We start from the raw sequence: 16601 nt of genomic DNA, 5'->3' as shown, positions 1-16601 counted from the left end.
TACATCCAGCTAAAATCTATAAACCTGAAGGGAAGAAGTAGAGCGAATGCTCCTTATGTTGGAATAAAAGCCTCTTGATCCAACTTTTGAGTCAGCTTTGATCTATTTTTACGTCAATAGGGCACATCATCCATACTTGGTGCGTTTAAAAGATGGACCAGTAATGGACACAATATCTCATTTACATTATTCATCGTGGGTTCAATTTTTATCCAGTTTCTGTGGTTCTCTCTCATAACGGTAGGGAAATGAGCATGCGGCTTTGGACAGTGAGAGCCACTTTGGATGCTAGATGTTATCGTGCAATGCTTGTCGTAAAATGGCCTGTCTGATTGTGTTTTTGTTTTCATTTTCTGTTTTCATTTTCCGGAGAACGCTGGTAAAGTTGTTGAGTTGCTGTCACTGCAATGCACATATCAGTCTACTGAAAATCAAAATGAAGTACAGGGTTCAGAGAAACTGATGATGGATTCTTATCCTACTTTATTAAATATATTTATTCCAAAATAAATAAATAAATAAACTTATACCTAAACACTTAGCCTGCTCGTATTCAGTGTATTGGCTGTTGTGTTGATTAGGCATATTTTTTCAACTTATTTTGTTTTTTCTAACTTTTTTGATTTTTTTAAAGTTTATCTAGAATAGATGATTCTAAAAATTAAAATAATAATAATAATAATAAATTTAAAAAATTCATCAAAGATGAAAATAAGTCAAATTTAAAAATACAAAAAAATTTGTTTATTCGTCTTTTCTATTTTTTTTGTTAATATTCAATTTTAATTTTTTTTCAAATTATTCAAATTTGACATTTTTTTCAAAAAAATATTAAAGACAAATAAGTCTAAATTAAAAAAAAAAAAAGTAAAAAAACTAACTCCAAAAAGAGTACTTAATTGTGAGCCTGATTTGATTTGATTCTGTTGCTTGGTTGTTGTGCCAAGTTGTACCCACTTGAATTATGTTGATCAGAAGGAGAAAAATTTTCATGTTAAAGTTGTGTTCCCTTCGAAAATTTTCCTGCAGAAGACAAGTTTACTCAAGGGGAGAGAGAAAATTTGGTGGAGGTGAGAAAATTTTGGTTGGATGGTGAGAAAAATATTGTGCAAAAGCTATAGCTGGTTGGGGACTGTCGAGTATTTAATGTCGTCTATGACACTGTACACGGCGTCTTGGTCGTAATTCTTGAAGTTTATTCTATCGGAGAAGTAATTGTGTCGTCCGAGGCTTTTGGCCTAGGCGGTTTTGCCTGTTCTTGAGGGTTCTTCGAGGTAGAGGGAGATTGAGCGGATAACCCTCTGTTCTGGTTCCTCTTATCAGAAAAGGAGGAGAGTTCTTCGTCAGCATATAAATTGTTGATATTATTTTTGTGTATCCCTAATCTAAGGAAGTCGTCTTTTCTCCAAGCAGAGAGATAACAATTTTGACATAACTAGTACAGAACGAAATTTTGACTTACAAACAAAATATTATTTTTTGTCTATTTTTTTACTTCTTCATTTAAGAAAGGAAATGAATTAAAGGGGCTAGTATATAGGGCCTCTCTCTTTTGTAATGATGCCTCGAAAATATTTTTAATTGGGGGTATTTTGTGACGTAATCGGTGGGACATCTTTCTTTACAGAGTGCAAAGAATTATTCCTCCGTTTCTGCTTCTCCAAATATTCCCCTCTAGAGTTCGTCTCTGTTTTTCGAAGGATTTTTCCCCTTAGATGAAAATTCTCCCCATTCGACGAACTCGTCCCCTTTCTGTATATACTGTCAACTTGCTATTGGCGAGTGAAGTTTTTCTATATTTGGATGATAGATTCTGCCGTTGGTTCTAGTGAGATTGAAAAATCTCGGGTTGGAGGTTTGAATTTTCTTCGTGCATTGAACCATGGCATGGAGGTGAGGGTTTCTATCTTCGTGGAGCTCTCTTGCGACAAGTATGTAGTATGGCTGACAGACTAGTTGGAGAAGGGATTGGAGGAATTCTAAGAGTTGTTCTTTTGGGCATGGACATTGTGGATAGGTGAGAAAAACATTCTTGGCATAAAAATGGAAAGAGGCTTGGCGAGGCATTTTGTAGTGGTAAATAGTGAACTCACACCAGCCATACAAGGCCTCCCTATTAGTTAAAAAACCTGGTGTGAATGGTGTGAGTGGTGTGACTGGGGGGACACTGTATTAATATTACTAGCGCCCCCCCTCCCGTTGATTTAGGCTGTCCATTGTTGTACTTATGGACACGTGTATGGATGTGGTTAAAAGGAAGTCACACCCGGGCCCAGGTGTGAATGGTGCGAGTACTTTTGATTCATTTGCCAGATAATGCTATACACGTGTCGCTTTTTTGGTGGTTTGCGTGGTTGTAAAGTAAATATTCCTACAGAATGATAAACATAAAGCAAAGAAGGGAAAATATATGTGTTTGAATTATTTTGAATGGAGAATCTTCGTCCTTACACGCAGTCCATTATTGCTTTATATTTGGTACCATAAAATATTTTATGGCAAAGAGGAATACGCTTTTGCAGTGGGATAGCTATTGTGATGAAGTTGTTTTTTGGTACCTTGTTTCGTCCCTCATTTTCAGTCTTTTTTTGTTGTTGATTGTTTTGGTATACAATGTTGTACTCCTTAGAAGAATATCCCGAGAATTACGGGCAGTTCACTCAAATGTGTGTAGATTGTTTTTTGAAGTGGCAAATAGGACTGTAGGAAGAGAGGTGGCGGTCAGCTCCGGCGAAGTTTGTTCGTGGGTACGAGGAGCAAAGGGAAAAAATATCAAAGCTAAGGTGTCTGAACAGAAGGGTTAGCAGAGGTAAGAGAATCTGCCGAATTTGTAAGATAAAAGATTTGGAGTGTTTTATAAAAAATGGAAGGAGGTATGGGCAGCTAGTATCGGACTCCCTTTGCGTACCGGAGGTCAAAGACATCGGTGGTCAGTGGATAAAAGCAGAGTTACTGTGGTTGTGCACCTTTTAAGGCGGCGTATGTTTGCCGGCGGTACGTTTAGAATATTTCCCATTTTATTAAGAAGACTAAGAGGGGAATAAGGAAGTTGCACCTGTACGATGAACAATTAAGGGATGTTAAATTTGATAATAAAAGTGTGGCGAGATTGCTTAATGGTATTGAGTTGCGTAATAAGAGATGTAACCGTTAATTAGACAAGATCGTGGTTAAGGATATAAAATTAATTGGGAATGTTCAATTAGGACAAGATGCTAAAGACGAAGCTGTGGTTCACCACATATTGTTTTTCATCATAAGTGATAATAGTTCGTCAGATTCCGTCCCTACACCTGACAAGATATTTATTAGAGTTGGCGAGGGTAATCCTGAGACCTGGATTGTTGATCCTGACCAGTTCGACCGGTTTCGGATGTTAAAGAAAATGAGATTCAAGCTCGTTGGTGGCAAGGACAAAGAGTTCGTTCGTCACGGGATAGAAGTTGTGGACCGGTTCTTCCCAGTTGATGTTTGGACAGACTACAAAGATATGCTCTTGGGAAATGTTGGAAATATTCAAAAGGGTGCCATATATTTAGTGGCCGCTACTGTTAGTGGAAAAGAATGCAAAATTACTTTAAGGAGTCAAATGTACTTTAAGACTGTTTAGAATTATAATTTTATGTATTTTTTTATTTGTAATGTTCAGGTTTTGAATGGAGGCGGACGATATAAAAACTGGTGTTGTTGAAGGTGTTTCAGCAAGTGATTTCAGTTGTATTGAACGTGCGTTGCCTAATTTATTTTCTCAATTAAGGTTAAGATACAAACAAAAAAGTATTAAGGTTGATAAAATATTGATAAAATATTTCCCTTTTTGCGCACCCAATGCTAGTGGGTTGATCAGCGTAAATGTTTATGATCAGAGGTTAGATGGTAATGACAGTTTGTTCAGACATCTTAGCTTTGATATTTTTTCCCTCTGCTCCTCATACTCACGAACAAACTTCACTAGAGCTAACCGCCGCCTCTTTTCCCACAGTCCTATTTGCCACGTCAAAAAACGATTTACACACATTTGAGTGAACTGCCCGTAATTCTCGGGATACTCTTCTAAGGAGTACAACATTGTATACCAAAACAATCAACAACAAAAAAAGACTGAAAATGAGGGACGAAACAAGGTACCAGAAAACAACTTCACCACAATAGCTATCCCACTACAAAAGCATATTCCTCTCTGCTATAAAATATTTTATGGTACCAAATATTTAGCAATAATGGACCGCGTGTAAGGACGAAGATTCCCCATTCAAAATAATTCAAACACATATATTTTCCTGCCTTTGCTTTATGTCTATCATTCTGCAAGAATATTTACTTTACAACCACACAAACCACCAGAAAAGCGACACGTGTATAGCATTATCTGGCAAATGAATCAAAAGTACTCACACCACTCACACCTGGGCCCGGGTGTGACTTCCTTTTAACCACATCCATACACGTGTCCATAAGTACAATAATGGACGGCCCAGATCAGCGGGAGGGGGGGCGTTGGTAATATTAATATAGCGCCCCCCCAGTCACACCACTCACACCATTCACACCAGGTTTTTTAACTAATAGGGAGGCCTTGTACGACTGGTGTGAGTTCACTATTTACCATTACAAAATGCCTCGCCAAGCCTCTTTCCGTTTTTATGCCAAGAATGTTTTCCTCACCTACCCACAATGCCCATGCCTAAAAGAACAACTCTTAGAACTACTCAAATCCCTTCTCCAACTAGCCTGTCAGCCATACTACATACTTGCCGCAAGAGAGCTCCACGAAGATAGAAACCCCCACCTCCATGCCATGGTTCAATGCACGAAGAAAATTCAAACCTCCAACCCGAGATTTTTCGATCTCACTAGAACCAACGGCAGAATCTATCATCCATATATAGAAAAACTTCACTCGCCAATAGCAAGTCGACAGTATATACAGAAAGGGGGTGAGTTCGTCGAATGGGAAGAGTTTTCATCTAAGGGGAAAAGTCCTTCGAAAAACAGAGACGAACTCTGGAGGGGAATACTTGGAGAAGCAGAAACGGAGGAACAATTCTTTGCACTCTGTAAAGAAAGATGTCCCACCGATTACGTCACAAAATACCCCCAATTAAAAATATTTTCGAGGGATCATTACAAAGAGAGAGGCCCTATATACTAGCCCCTTTAATTCATTTCCTTTCTTAAATGAAGAAGTAAAAAAATGGGCAAAAAATAATATTTTGTTTGTAAGTCAAAATTTCGTTCAGTACTAGTTTTGTCAAAATTGTTATTTCTCTGTTTGGAGAGAAGACGACTTCCTTAGATTAGGGATACACAAAAATAATATCAACAATTTATATGCTGACGAAGAACTCTGCTCCTTTTTTGATAAGAGGAACCAGAACAGAGGGCCATCCGCTCAATCTCCCTCTACCTCGAAGGACCCTCAAGAACAGGCAAAACCGCCTAGGCCAAAAGCCTCGGACGACACAATTACTTCTCCGGCAGAATAAGCTTCAAGGACTATGACCAAGACGCCGTCTACAACGTCATAGACGACATCAAATACTCGACAGTCCCCACTAAATTAATGAAAAATTTAGTAGGCTGCCAGAGAGATTTCCATGTATTTGTTAAATTCCAACTAGATTCCACTATTAGAGGAGGAATTCCTTGTATTATATTAACTAATGGGGGACAGTAGTTGGTTAGATGCAATGTCTCCAAAAATGAAAGAATGGTTTGATGTCCTGATTAATAGTTGTAACCACTGTCATGATTAATGACAAATTTTATTAATTTTATTTACAAAACCACTCAAAGTTTTATTTACTTACTACATTTCCTTTATCATCAACTATTACATCTTGAGTTACATCACTATTTTTTACACTGATGATTATATTTCGTAAAACATTAGAAAATTCTGTGGGATCCATAAAGACTGATCCTTTACGATCAACTTTCTCCTTGCTAACACCAACCTCCGAAATCGACGGACCAAGATCAGCATCACTAGTGTCATCACCACCTCTGCGTACATCAATCTCGGACAAACTAGGATGACCTCTGCGTTCATGAATAACTGAACCACTTTTCCCAAAACCTCCTAATAGCAAATCTTTTTGCCTCTTCGGTAAACCCACAGACTTAGTCCGTGTCAGAATCGGAATGGCCTTCGTTGGAGGACAATGCCAAACATCAATATTTTCATTAGAATATTTTTTAGATAACACAACAATAGAGGGGGCTCTTATTTGCGAATCTTCTGGCATATCACTCGTAGAATACTTCAGATACCCCTTCATTTTACAGTACGTAATCCCCTTTTTAATATTCGAATTTTCAAGTCGATACTTCACCAACCATGGCACTTGTTTGTCGTTAATTGAACAATAACCATTCCCATAATAGACTAACTCGCATTGACAATCTACAGGAAAAAGAACCACGCCTGTAGACTGTCATTACCATCTAACCTCCGATCATAGATATTTACTCTGACCAACCCACTGGCATTGGGTGCGCAAAGGGGGGAATATTTTATCAATATTTTATTAACCTTAATACTCTTTTGTTTGTATCTCAACCTCAACTGAGAAAATAAATTAGGCAAAGCAAGTTCAATACAACTGAAATCACTTGCTGAAACCCCTTCAACAACACCAGTTTTTATATCGTCCACCTTCATTAACCTGAACATTACAAATAAAAATACATAAAATTATAATTCTAAACAGTTTTAAAGTACATTTGACTCCTTAAAGTAATTTTACATTCTTTTCCACTAACAATAGTGGCCACTAAATATATGACACTCTTTTGAATACTTCCAGCATTTCCCAAGAGCGTATCTTTGTAATCCGTCCAAATATCAACTGGAAAGAACTAGTCCACAACTTCTATTTCGTGACGAACGTCCTCTTTGTCCTTGCCACCAACGAGCTTGAATCTTATTTTCTTTAACATCCAAAACTGGTCGGACTGGTCAGGATCAACAATCCAGGTCTTAGGATTACCCTTGCTAACTCCAATAAATATTTTGTCAGGTATAGGGACGGAATCTGACGGACTATTATCACTTATGATAAAAACAATATATGGTGGACCACAGCTTCGTCTTTAGCATCATGTCCTAATTGAACATTCCCAATTAATTTTATACCCTTAACCACGATCTTATCTGATTGACGGTCACATCTCTTATTACCCAATTCAATACCATTAAGCAATCTCGCCACACCTTTATTATTAAATTTAACATCCCTTAATTGTTCATCGTACAACTGCTACTTTCTTACTCCCCTCTCAGGGGCGTTTTGGAAAGTTGGTAAAAAGCTGACTTTTGGCTTTTTACTAAGCTTTTTAGCTTTTTGAAAAGTGATTTGGAAAGTTAGTAAAAAGCTGGCTTTTTTGCTTTTTAGTTTAATATTTATTTATGGTGTCAAATCAAATTGAAATGACCAAAATACCCTTACCAAACTTTAAAATTCTACACAATTTGTTGACCTAGAGGGTACTTACGTAATTAGCCAACCTAGCTTTTTTATCACTTGCCAAAGGCAAGAATTGCCCAAAATGCTTGGCTCAGCTTTTTTGTGCAGCAACAAAAACGTAGCGTTTTTAGCCACTTCCCAAAACGGCACTCAGTCTTCTTAATATAACAGAGAATATTCTGAACGTACCGCCAATGAATCTTAAGTTTGGCAAGGATATACCTCATGTTTCCGATTAAACAGCAGATACACATCACCTCCTCTGATTGCATTACAATAGTATACGAAATAAAAATAACCCAGAAAACACTTTTTTTCATCAAAATTTTTCTTATTATTTTGGTTAAAATAGCAATCAATCTCACCGATCTTTATACAAGGCAAGTTGAAACTCAGATTTTCACATCTTTTATGACAAAGCTTCTAAGCAATTACATTCAGTGTATAAACATCTCAAAGTGTTTCTACCATAAGCATTGTATAGATTGGAATACATGAGAATCAGTGACTAGGTTGACTAAGAACTAATACACAAATGGAATAATGGCGAATCGGTGTTTTGGGTAATTGTCAAATTTACGGAGATACCACCTATGTGTTTCTGCCGCTGCCAATACAAGATTTGCCACCTGCCACACCCCAATACAAGAAACTCGATTTTAAAGAACTGACGTAGAGTAGCTGAAAAAGAAAAGAAAAACAATTTATGATTATCAACCATATATCAAGCGATGGGATTGAAACAATACCACAAATCCAAAGAGTAACCAGATTGTCAGATCTGCACCACCACTAGCAACCACAAGACCACCGTATATAACCTTCATAAAAAAGCAGGTTAGTGTAAAACAATGAAAGTGCTAGTGCTTATGAAAAGTTAGGTTCAAAGTTACCGTAGATTCCTTGATTTTCGAGCACTCGTACCAGATATATTTCAACTACTATTTTGGGCTACCAAGATCTGGAGGAATTACAAAGAAAGAAAGAAATAAAGAAAGGGAAGAGAAGCTTACAATCTCAGCCAAGTAGTGTGGAGAAGAAACATATTCAAACCAATCGCCGTAAGGGATTACATAGTCATCAGCTTGTTCTAGGTTCTCCCGCAATGAACCCTGGTTGAAAGGTAGAAGGTTCCGTCAATGATGGTTACAAAGAGAACACGATAAACTAAAGTGGGGCTCCTAATTTGACAATGAACATTGTCACCTCACCTTCTCCCAACATAATAAACCATAAAAGAGAATGGCTGAAATGGACAATGGTCATGTACAACAAAGTCAAACATAAAATGAGATTTACTAAAGTTGATAGACAAAAAAGATTTGTCTGAAAATATTCTTCTGTCCATGTATTTCTGAAGATTAGTTCTTTGTGCTTCGCATTCCCAAAATAATTGAGCTGACGAAGAAGGTGAAAATGCATTTCATACGGGAGCTTCTATTTGCACAATAAATGTTTCATTATTTTAATACTTGTACATTATGAAGAAAGTCTTAAACAAATGGTTGTAATGAGATATTTATTGGGTGTAAATAGATGCTGCATTTCACACTCCTGAACTGTGTGCTGCATTCCTCAAAAAAAAAAAAAGCACGTGCTGCATTTAAGGCAGCAACTTGTGTAGCCCAGAAAATGAATGAATCATTTCAATCAAAATTAGAAATCGAAACAAGACATGCTTGTGTGTATCACATATGAAGAAGTTGAGTTATGACTAAACACTCCTTACCGGTACAAAAAAATGAATGAGCAAAATCATGCCGGCACAGCTACATTTGTTTTATGACCAGCATTTCTGCATATAATTTGCATAAATCTAAAATAACAGTTCATCAGTATTAGTCCTCCATACTGTCCAACTTCTCTTCACTATTTCATTTTGTTAAGTTATTTTCATACCTTTTGTTCAACGCAACGAGAAGCACATGTGGTAGTGCAGTGGTCTCCATCTACATCTATTTTTTTAGCAGTAAACACCAACTTATTGTTATAGCCACATATTTATGTAATTATCTTACAGGACAAATGAAAGCTCGGTGGATTAGGTCATTGAGGAACATTAGGCACATACTTTATTGACCAAAACAGAAATTCAAACCTAAGAAATTGACGTCTCAATTAAAACAAAAGAACATGGCAGATGTGAAGCTTACAAGAATTGCATGACAATGGCGCTGATGAATCCAACCCCCAAAAAATATAGCCATTCCAATCCATGAATTCCATTTAAGTTTCATAAGAGGACCCACAAATTGCCACCAATCAAATTCAGTGGCTGGGATCTGATTCTTTCCTTTAACAATGAACTCAGCCACCTGATTTACGGCAAATGTAAATACCTCCGGTGCAACTGTACAGCAAAGTGAAAGTGGCGCTGCTGTGTAGAAACTAGTTTCAGAAACATACCAAACATCAGTAAAATATCTTTTGACACATACATAATATACTGTCATCGAGGATCAGACAAAAGTTGACCGTATACATACTGAGCAGTTAGAATCATCACAAATCATGGTTTCCTAACAGTCGTATAGTTCGGCTTCAGCAATAGTTTCAGCGTACCACATACTATATTTCTAGCAAGAAAATAACGTTCTTTTCATTCTATAAAACCTACATGTCAGAAATTGGCTTAATATGGCCTCGTTTGGCAAAGGCTAAAATTTGGCCTTTTAGGCTAAAATCCACAAGAAGACAAAATAGGCTAAAATAGTTAATAAGACAAAATGCCACATCAAACCCATAATCATTTCACTTTTTCTCTCACAAACATCACATCCAACTATAAAAATATCCAACCATCTTCCCAAACATAAAAATTTAAGCCTACTACAATAGTCAAAAACTAAAATAGCCTACTTCCCAAACAAGGCCATATTGTTGTGTTTTGATTCATGAACCTTCACAAATCTGCAAGAAAGTATGCAGTAGAATTTCCAATCAAATATATGTTACGGGTTCAAACAGTAAAAACTGTAAAATGACCATAAAACATCCAGCAGTACAAAAGACATTCTAACAATCAGTCGACAAACCCTTTAAGGATGAGGAAAAAAATGTGTGAATGTGAGCACACACATGCAGCGGCTGGGTGGGGGCACAAAGAAAAAGAAAAATCTTAAATTTAGCCTACAAGCAAGACATAATAATGACCACTTAACTGCCATGACAACATCTAAGACTAAAACGGAGCAGCACAAAAATGAAAACCATAAAATCATTGCAAAAATACAAAATAGACATGAATGAAAGGGTCAGCATCCACATACAATTCTATCGGTTTCCTCTATATCCATTATCATTTTACTTCATCAACAAAATTATATGTTTTACTGCATGATAAAATATGCTTAGATAATATGTGCTCGGTTTATTTCATCTTTTAGAGAGCAGAAAACCAACTATTACAAGCTTTGCAGTTATAAAATACATGAAAAGGGAGTCATAGGCAGTCAGAAATTGAACAATTACAAGCAGGGTATGGTGCAAAACAATCATCTAGAAAAATTCAAGAGTACATGACAAAAGCTAGCATCAGTAGCCACACGTCTTTCCAGTAATATGCAGCCATTTAAACAAACAGTCTATCATTATCAAACAGTTCATCTTGCTAAATACCATCCACTGCCACAACTTGTTAATCCCTAAAACATGGGTTTACAGGTGCATATTTTGATTATGGGAGTTGCTTCTTGATATAAAGGAGATTTTAATTACAACAACCATAGAAGATGTATTAAGAGAACTATAAATTAATATAATAGTTTATAAGATTCTCATGAAACTTACAATAGGCCAGCAAGGTAGCCAAAAATGTGCATCCGAGCTGAGGGACTGTACTTGAATACATGTATTGTCTCACAAAGGCGTCTCAATGCTTGAACTTCCATCAACAAGAGCAGAAATACAGATTGCCAAACCTTGTATCTATATTTTACAGTGCTTAGATGAGAATGAGATTTATGAAAAGAAAGGATATTCGAACCCCCAGTCAAGTAGCTGACAATAGTGGAGTATTGTAAAGGCCCAAAGGCCAATGGTGCCTCTTTATATGCATAAAACCAAGTTGTGGCCAGCAACAATGTTGTCCACACCGCAGCCAACACATAAAAATGACTGAAAAATTTCTGAGGTACAGTGAATTTCTGAAAATCAACAATTTAACAGAGATATTTATTATGGATATATGAATAACTTTAGCAGAAAAATGTACTTGAAAGCTTCAAATATGTGTATATATATAATTAGAGGAACATAGTACGATCGACCGTGCTTGGACATATGACACACTAATCATGGAAACTAAAAGATGAGAAAATATCCAGTAGATCTGCCTACATGACATGTGGTGTGCCATTCCAATAACATAACATGAATATACATTATCACTTTCTTTCTATTTTTAGATAAGATGATCATGTATCCACTTCAATCACTTACAAGTTCGAACCTAACACAAACTTCTCGTTAAAAACAAGACTTCTCAAATTCCAGTTTCAGCTCAGTAAAGTAGCCTATGTTGTTCTTTCTTCACCAATGGACAATGACAAACCCAGCAGTCGTTCAATTAATTTGCCACAAAACAACCTCAGACCATGCTCAAACATTGTTCAAGCCCGCAAAAATCCAAAATAATTTCCCAATTCAACTTTAATTTAAAAACATACATCCGTATGTGTGATTCGTTGGATTAACTGCATTGCTGATATTGACCCCAAAAAATAAATGATAGGTACAACTAGTCCATGAATAGTCAACCATCGCACTGTAAAAATTGGATAGGTTCGATCTATGGTCATTAGGGCCTCCCATTTTAGGAATGGTATGGGTGCCATCCCAAAGAAAGCCCTATGAATCTCCAATACGGCTCTCTAAGTGTGCTTGTTCCCCCCTTCTTCCTTAACATGACAAGTCTTCGTGAAATAACTCCAATGAGTATTAGATTGAGATTCTTTCTTGACCTAACTACAAAGATGATGCTGTATAATATGGAAAGATAAAATGGAGAATCTATAAGGGAAAAAATAATAGGAATGTGTAAACGAGGGATTCCCAGGAAAAACACATTGATTGATGCCCCAAATTAGGTTGTTCAGAAGAGCTTAAAAGAGCAATTATCTAAAGCCAAGCAAATAAGGCCTTGACGTTAACGTGGTAGATGGATTTAAAATCTACATCTTCCAACAATTATGGGAATGGGACCAACGCAAGTAAATGCTTCCACACCTGCCATTTTAGGATTCAAAAAAAGGCTTCAAGCTCAGCAAGGTGATAACTATATTAAGAGTGTTGTTGGCTTTGTGTGCTTTCCCTGCTAGTCTTTTCTATGGGTCAATATATGTACTAGACGTGTTGATATCTATCTGACTTATTGCATAAGTACACCTACACATCTTGTTTTTATTGTTGTATCGGGAGTTTCTCCATGTATTGCTTGACGTAAAACAGATAGTGAATTTGCTTCACATGTACATACACATACACATACTATTCATTTATTTTAGTCTAGTTATAATTATAATTTATTACTCCTCATAAAGGGGAGGTGTATCTACATTATATATCTTCTATACTGTTATATATGCGAAGGCTAGAGTTGGTGTTGACGTCTCATATTTTAGATTGTTCCAAAATAACCTTATAGTAGTTATATAGGCAGTTATGCCCTAAATTCAGGTTTTTTCCCCCCCAAATCTCTCAACGTCTGATTTTTCCAAATTCATTTCAAATTTCAGATTTTGAATTCAATGATATAGTTTACAATCTTATTTTTCTGAAACAAAATGATTTTATGCGCACGCATCATGTGTGCTGTCACTTCTAGTATATATATATATATATATATATATTCTATAAAACAGACAACTCATAACATTTTTGAAGTTTTGTCACTTTATGTTTTTCTCTCCCAAGAATGCCCATAAAATTGCTAACTATACACACTTTTGTTTCAAAACTACAATTAGGTTAGTTTAAAACTCCACATCCCGTAAACAACTACTAAACGATTTTCAAATTCAGCACAACTTCCTAATTTATCAAACCAAAATTTAGATGTAAATTACAAAGGCATTGTGTTCATACGCTCAACTACTGCATATATATATATATATATATAGCCTCTATCTATCTATCTATCTATGCATACATACATACCATACGTGAAGACTAGATTTTCTCAAAATAACCCTATAGTAGATATATGGGCAGTTATGCCCTAAACTACCCCCCCCCCCCCCCAAAAAAAAAAAAAAAAAAAGATTATAAACTGTATGATCGAAATTAAAATCTAAATATTAAAATGAAGTTTGAAAAAAAAAAAAAAACTCTCAACTTCTGATTTTTCAAACTTCATTTTAATTTTTAGATTTTAATTTCGATCATACAGTTTATAATCTTAATTTAATTTTTTAAAAATAAAATGATCATATGCATCACTTCTAGTGTATATATATAGAGAAATAGAAATAGAAATAGAGATGGAAATTACTTACATTTGAAGAGGATTGCAATATCTTCCCTCTCTTAGCAAACCCTAACAAACATTCATGAAACGAATTAAACCGAGACGAGGGTATCACAGCGATAAGTATCGGCAATGTCCCAGCAAGCCATGCTGCTCTCAACAACAACACAAGAACAAACCCTATCTCCTCCATTACCACGAAACGAAACAGAGTCCTGAAACCCTGTCTCGTCCCCAAAACAACCTCGACTTCAATTCTTCGTTAAATTCCAAGGACCACCATTGTTGAGAGCAACAGTTGTCGAAGCAATAGCCCATAAAAGTTATGGAGACTTTAATCAACCCACGAGAATGATCGTCAAAGAGATTTAAATGAGAAAAGTTCAAGAGGAGAGATATACCCAGCGTCAGAGATGAGGTGTCGTGTCGTGTCGTGGTGGAGTATATGTATATCCCAAAAATGAAGCTACGAATGTTTGCACCCTCTGCTTTCTGCTTAATCAATCCATTCTTCACTTCCAATCAACAAATTTCAGAACCCATAAACTATAAAAAAAAGAATTACGAAACTGAGTGTAACTTCATAAAATATTTATAAATTTATAAAAAAAATTTAAGATGTATTACTTTGTTTCCTTTACCCTAGAAGCACATAGTAAAAAGAAAGAAATGATTACTTATATTATAAGAGAAAAAAAAAAAAAAAAAAAAAAAAAAAAAAGTAATAATTGTGATTTTTTTTTGTTTGAATAAGTTTAAAAAAAATTATGATTTCTTTTTTTTATTTGGTTAGATTTTATAAGAGAAAAGAACAGAAATTATTTTATGTTATATTATTAAAATAATATTTTTAAATTTTCAATCATTTTATTTTTTTTTATTTTTACGAAGATAAAATTGATATTATGAAAATATAAGAATTATTTGGTTTCTTTTCTCTTCCAATCTCTTCACTTTTGGGAAGATTGAAAATAAAAATTATAAGAGAAATAAATTTCTCTCAATTTCTCTCCACTTAAATTATCCAAACAAGTAAGAAAAATTCATATCTCTCAATTCTTTTCTTTTCTCTTCGAAACACTCAATCCAAACATATGTTTGATCACTTTTTTACTTTGATTTTTAAAGTTTATTTTTTTCTTACTTTAACTTTTCATGTTTAAATTTTTCTCATTTTACTCTTAAAACTATTTTCTGTTCAAAATTAGATAGAAAATGACACATTGACACTCACATGGTAAAAAAATATTTTATTATATAAAACTCAAACCTTTGACATAAACTTAAACTCCATAATAATATATTTTTTTTGTTATGTGATAATTATTGTAGCATTTTCTGTCTAATTTTGAACAGAAATTAACTTTAGGAGTAAAGTGAGAAAAACTTAAAATATGAAGAGTTAAACTAGGAAAAAACAAATTTTAATAGCTAAAGTGAGAAACTGACCAAACATAAATGGTAAGGCTGTTCAAAAATCAGTTCAAACCGGTAATCCAGACCGAACCAGACCGAATCATACGGTTTGGTTCGATTCTATTAAGAATTGGTTCGGTTTCAGATTAAGAAATATGAGAACCGTAAAAACAGTTCGGTTAATGGATTTTATGAAAAAAAATCATGGTTCGAACCGAACCAAATCGAATTTTAAAAGATATATATATAATATCAAGTTTTATTTTTATTAATTGGTTTTTTATAATTTTAATGATATTATGATAGTATAGATATGTAGTATTAAGTAATGCCTTAATATTATTAGTTTTTATCATGAGTTAAATGTAATTAGTTTGAGTAATTATTTTGCTAATATTAACAATTTATTCTTGTAAATAGAAATTTTTGGAACCGTAAACCAAACCGAAACCGAACCGTTTTTTCAGTTTGGTTCTGGTCCGGTTTTACAAGTGTAACGGTCTGGTCTGGTTCTCAAAATCACAGAACCGTTAGGATCGGCTCGGTTCTTGAATTTTCTCAGAACCGAATCAATCCGGACCGTGTACACCCCTAATAAATGGGGCAAAGTGAAATTTAATCAAAAATTTATAATTTTAATTATTAATGTTGGTAAAATTTATCATTGACTTGAAATTATTTTTAAAAATATCCACTCATTTACAAAATTTTTCAAAAAATTAAAATTTATTAGCCAAATTGTGCGTAAACTGCCCCATATATCTGATTTTTTTAATTATAAAAAAATATTTTTTTTTTTTACAAAAATTATGGAATTACGCCTATTTTTTTTATGGAAAATAAAGATATGATTAATAAAATTATTTGGTGACAGAACAAATTATTGTTTTGATTTTTTTTTGGCAAATTACACTAATAGTCCCTGTAGTTTAGAACTTGTGTCATTTTGGTTCATAACTTTTTAAATACATTTGACTTTGAATTTTAAATTTTATTCCAATTAAAGACAATAAAAAATGTTTCATTTACAAATAATCTGCTTCAATGGCAAAGTCGTCATATAACTCATTTTTATATAATTTTATCTTTTGAGACAGTAGAAATAATTTTTTTAAATTTAAAATTTTATTTTTGATATTTTTTTCATTAAATTATTTTTTATTTTTTCAAAAGTCAAACATGATGACAATTTTAATGTCACTATTAAACCAATCCATTAAATCAAAAAAGTCAAAATTAAAAACATTTCA

The 16601-nt window shown here is 34.5% G+C and overlaps 1 protein-coding gene across 1 annotated transcript; it reads right to left on the bottom strand.

Moving 5' to 3' along the window:
• Positions 1 to 7702: 7702 nt before the first annotated feature.
• LOC114319812 (3-oxo-5-alpha-steroid 4-dehydrogenase family protein) lies at positions 7703 to 14281 on the bottom strand. The gene is made up of 6 exons (XM_028266870.2): positions 13964 to 14281; positions 11259 to 11614; positions 9623 to 9857; positions 8483 to 8581; positions 8219 to 8290; positions 7703 to 8098 (listed from the first exon to the last, which is right to left on the bottom strand). Exons 1-6 carry the CDS (start codon positions 14126 to 14128, stop codon positions 7994 to 7996), a joined length of 1032 nt encoding a protein of 343 aa, XP_028122671.2. The 5' UTR covers positions 14129 to 14281; the 3' UTR covers positions 7703 to 7993.
• Between the last annotated feature and the right edge of the window lie 2320 nt (positions 14282 to 16601).

The sequence above is a fragment of the Camellia sinensis genome, chromosome 5 (genome assembly GCF_055761805.1).
Source record: "Camellia sinensis isolate YWXY chromosome 5, ASM5576180v1, whole genome shotgun sequence".
NCBI lineage: Eukaryota > Viridiplantae > Streptophyta > Magnoliopsida > Ericales > Theaceae > Camellia > Camellia sinensis.
Note: the sequence above shows the minus strand (reverse complement) of the source record. Positions and strands in the feature narration are given on the sequence as shown.